The sequence below is a fragment of the Cucumis sativus genome, chromosome 7 (assembly GCF_000004075.3).
Source record: "Cucumis sativus cultivar 9930 chromosome 7, Cucumber_9930_V3, whole genome shotgun sequence".
Taxonomy (NCBI): Eukaryota; Viridiplantae; Streptophyta; class Magnoliopsida; order Cucurbitales; family Cucurbitaceae; genus Cucumis; species Cucumis sativus.
The window spans coordinates 2,694,175-2,697,647 of NC_026661.2; the positions used below are offsets into that span (position 1 = coordinate 2,694,175).

Below are 3,473 nucleotides of genomic sequence, written 5' to 3' on the forward strand. Positions count from 1 at the left end.
TAGAGTGAGAGATGGAGAGAGATGATATTTTGGAGCCGTTGGTGGAGAAGTCAGCGGCGAAGCATGAGGCCGTAAGCGGGGAGCTGGAGAACATATTATCCGACACACAATTGCGTTACGTGGTTCGAATCCGGCGAGCCGCTTGGATTGAGTTCAAGCTCTTGAGTAAGCTCGCGGCTCCGGCGGTGTTCGTCTATATGATTAACAACTTGATGTCTATGTCCACTCGCATCTTCTCCGGCCAACTTGGTAACCTTCAACTCGCCGCCGCCTCTCTCGGCAACAATGGAATTCAAAGTTTTGCTTACGGTCTCATGGTAACTTCTTGTAACTATGAAATGAGTTCTTTTTTTCATTTTCTTTTCTTCCTTTGAGAGTTAAATTATGAAATGAATGTGAGATTTATTTTAAATATAATATTATTATTAATATAGTCAAAAGGTACATTTATGTCATTTTATTTTTTTGGTCCATTATTTTATTAGACACATTAGATAAAATTATAATATCTTAATTAAACACAATGGAAAGATAAATGTTACTATTAATATGATATGAAGGTTAGAATTACTTTAAATATAATATTATTATTAATATGTTCAAGGTGCATTGTATGCCATTTTATTTTTTTTGGGCTCATTTTTTTATTAGACACATTAGATAAAAATATAATCTCCTAATTACACACTAAGAGACAGAAAATGTCTATAAATAAAACCTTATAGATTGGTTCTATTCAAGCAATTAGCTCTTCCTATCAACAAAATAAATTAATTATGTTAAGGAGATTAAGTGAGAAACACAATTGTTCAGTAGACCATCCTTATTACTAACAACATGATTTGTTTGGATTTTTGTTATGTTAATAAAACAGTTAGGGATGGGGAGTGCGGTGGAGACGTTATGCGGACAAGCATACGGTGCAGGAAAATACGAAATGTTAGGAATATACTTACAAAGATCAACGATCTTACTAACAATGGTGGCTTTTCTCTTAACTCTGCTCTACATATTCTCAAAACCCATCTTATTGTTCTTAGGAGAATCCCCAGAAATAGCTTCCTCCGCTGCCATATTCGTGTACGGACTAATCCCACAAATCTTCGCCTACGCCATTAACTTTCCTATACAGAAGTTCCTTCAATCCCAAAGCGTAGTTCTTCCAAGTGCATACATATCCGCCGCGACGTTGGTGGTTCATTTGTCTCTCAGTTGGGTTGCGGCTTATAAACTCGGGCTGGGCCTTTTTGGCGCGTCATCGGTTCTGAGCCTTTCTTGGTGGATCATCGTGATGGCTCAATTTGTTTACATTTTGAAAAGTGAAAGGTTTAAGGAGACATGGAGAGGGTTTAGTTCGGCCGCGTTTTCAGGGCTGCCGGAGTTTTTCAAGTTGTCTGCGGCGTCGGCGATTATGCTTTGTTTGGAAACTTGGTATTTTCAGATTTTAGTTTTGGTTGCTGGGTTGCTTGAAAATCCTGAATTGGCTCTCAATTCTCTCTCCATATGGTACTTCCATCTATTCTTTTTTATCTCTCCATTCCTCCATTTTTATTTCATTTACTATTCCTTTGCTATATTTCATATGAACTAAAATATTTATAAGTTTACTAAAATGATATGATATTATATTATATAGAAAGAAATTAGAGGTGTGAATGTTAATGGTTTGACATTGCTTTCACAGTACTACAATTAATGCATTGGCTTTCATGATTTCGGTGGGATTCAATGCAGCTGCTAGGTTAAGCTCTCCCATCTCTTCCCTAATTTTCAAAAAGCAAAAATCAACCAATAAACGTTATTAAACAAGAGCTTAAAAATTAAATAGAAAATTTAATTTCCATTTTTACTTTTGAAACAGTGTTCGAGTTGGAAATGAACTAGGACACAGACATCCAAAATCGGCTGCATTTTCAGTAGTTGTGGTTATGGTAATTTCCACCACCATTTCTATAATCATCGCTTGCATAGTCCTTGCCTTGCGAAATGTCATTAGCTATGCCTTCACCGAAGGTGCCACGTTCGCCGCTGCAGTTTCAGATCTTTGTCCTTTTCTTGCTATCACTCTGATCCTCAATGGAATTCAATCTGTTTTATCAGGTATATATTTTTCTATATTATTACGAACCAACCATATTATCTTTTATTTTCTTTTTTTTATCATTTAATTTCTTAAAAAAATAAAAGGAAAAAAAGAAGAAGAAGAAGCTAAGATTGATGTTATGTTAATGAAAATAAAAAATGAATAATTAGGTGTGGCTGTGGGATGTGGATGGCAATCTTTTGTTGCATGCGTGAATGTGTGTTGCTATTACTTCGTTGGTTTGCCTTTGGGTGTTCTCTTAGGCTTCTACTTCAAACTTGGAGCCAAGGTATATATTCGTACCTTTTAAATTAATACTTATCATCTAAACATCTTACTATAAGATAATACAAAATAAATATTCACAAACATGTTTAGTATTGAGGATGTGTTATATTTATATATGTGTAGGGCATATGGTTAGGGATGCTTAGTGGCACCTCAATTCAAACGTGCATTTTGTCGTGGGTAACGTTTCGAACTGATTGGAGTAAAGAGGTAAGAATATTTATTTGAAGCTATTATATATATGATTGAGGTGGAGCTTAGTTACATATAACACAAACATGGTTTTCTTATCATTTTATAAGGTCTATTTGAAAAAGTTACAATTTTTCTAAAACTAAGACTTAAAATATTATACTATTACTGACAAAGTTTTCAACAATACTCACATGATATTTGTCTATTTTTTTAATCAAATAGTTGAAAAGAAGTATGAGGTAACATCTTACTTAATTATATGTTTATGTGAATCACTTGATTGTTTTATTACCGTATGACAAATAGTCTTTTTAACTTAAAAAAAATATTTGTAGTCAAATCTTGTTTTTTTCTCCTCGAAACATTTTACTTTTCAAATTTAGAAAAAAAAAAAGAAAAACTAAAGCTTAAATTGAAATTGCAGGTAGATGAAGCAGTAAAAAGGATAAATAAATGGAATGACAGAGATAAAATGGTGAAAAACATAAAAATTGAAGCATTAAAGTGAGCCTCATGTGTGATGAATTCAATAAAAATATGGATCATGCTTTGTGTTATTTGTATTAAGATTTTGTTTTCTTTAGCTTCATGATATAGACTCAAATAGTTTTGGCTTTAATCAACCTTAAGTTTAACAATCAATAAATATCCAATTTTAAAATAGCAAAATATTAGAATTATTTATAAAATATAGGAAAAGAATCTATCAAACTCTCCTTAATTAATAGCTTTAAGTTTTATTTTGTTATATTTTTGTGAATAATTTAATATTTTTTCCATTCATGTAACAATTCCTTATTAATAAAATATTTATCAACTAAATATTATTGAAAAAATATTCGTTGCTCAATAATGGATGTCAAATGAAAAACATATTATACAACAACTATAACAAGAAAAACCAACG

General features: G+C 32.2%; 1 protein-coding gene across 1 annotated transcript; it reads left to right on the plus strand.

Moving 5' to 3' along the window:
- LOC101203650 (protein DETOXIFICATION 40) lies at nt 1–3,227 on the plus strand. Its single transcript, XM_011661402.2, has 7 exons — nt 1–317; nt 875–1,506; nt 1,685–1,741; nt 1,862–2,100; nt 2,254–2,372; nt 2,495–2,581; nt 2,991–3,227. The coding sequence occupies exons 1-7, from the start codon at nt 12–14 to the stop codon at nt 3,072–3,074; spliced, it is 1,524 nt and encodes a 507-aa protein (XP_011659704.2). The 5' UTR covers nt 1–11; the 3' UTR covers nt 3,075–3,227.
- Nucleotides 3,228–3,473: the final 246 nt, after the last annotated feature.

Bases quoted from the DNA above. Each gene is read 5' to 3' on its own strand.
- LOC101203650 (XM_011661402.2), top strand. From the start codon at position 12: ATGGAGAGAGATGATATTTTGGAGCCGTTGGTGGAGAAGTCAGCGGCG. The intron at 1,507-1,684 runs GTACTTCCATCT...TTGCTTTCACAG, and splicing joins CTCAATTCTCTCTCCATATG to TACTACAATTAATGCATTGG. The intron at 2,101-2,253 runs GTATATATTTTT...ATGAATAATTAG, and splicing joins AATTCAATCTGTTTTATCAG to GTGTGGCTGTGGGATGTGGA.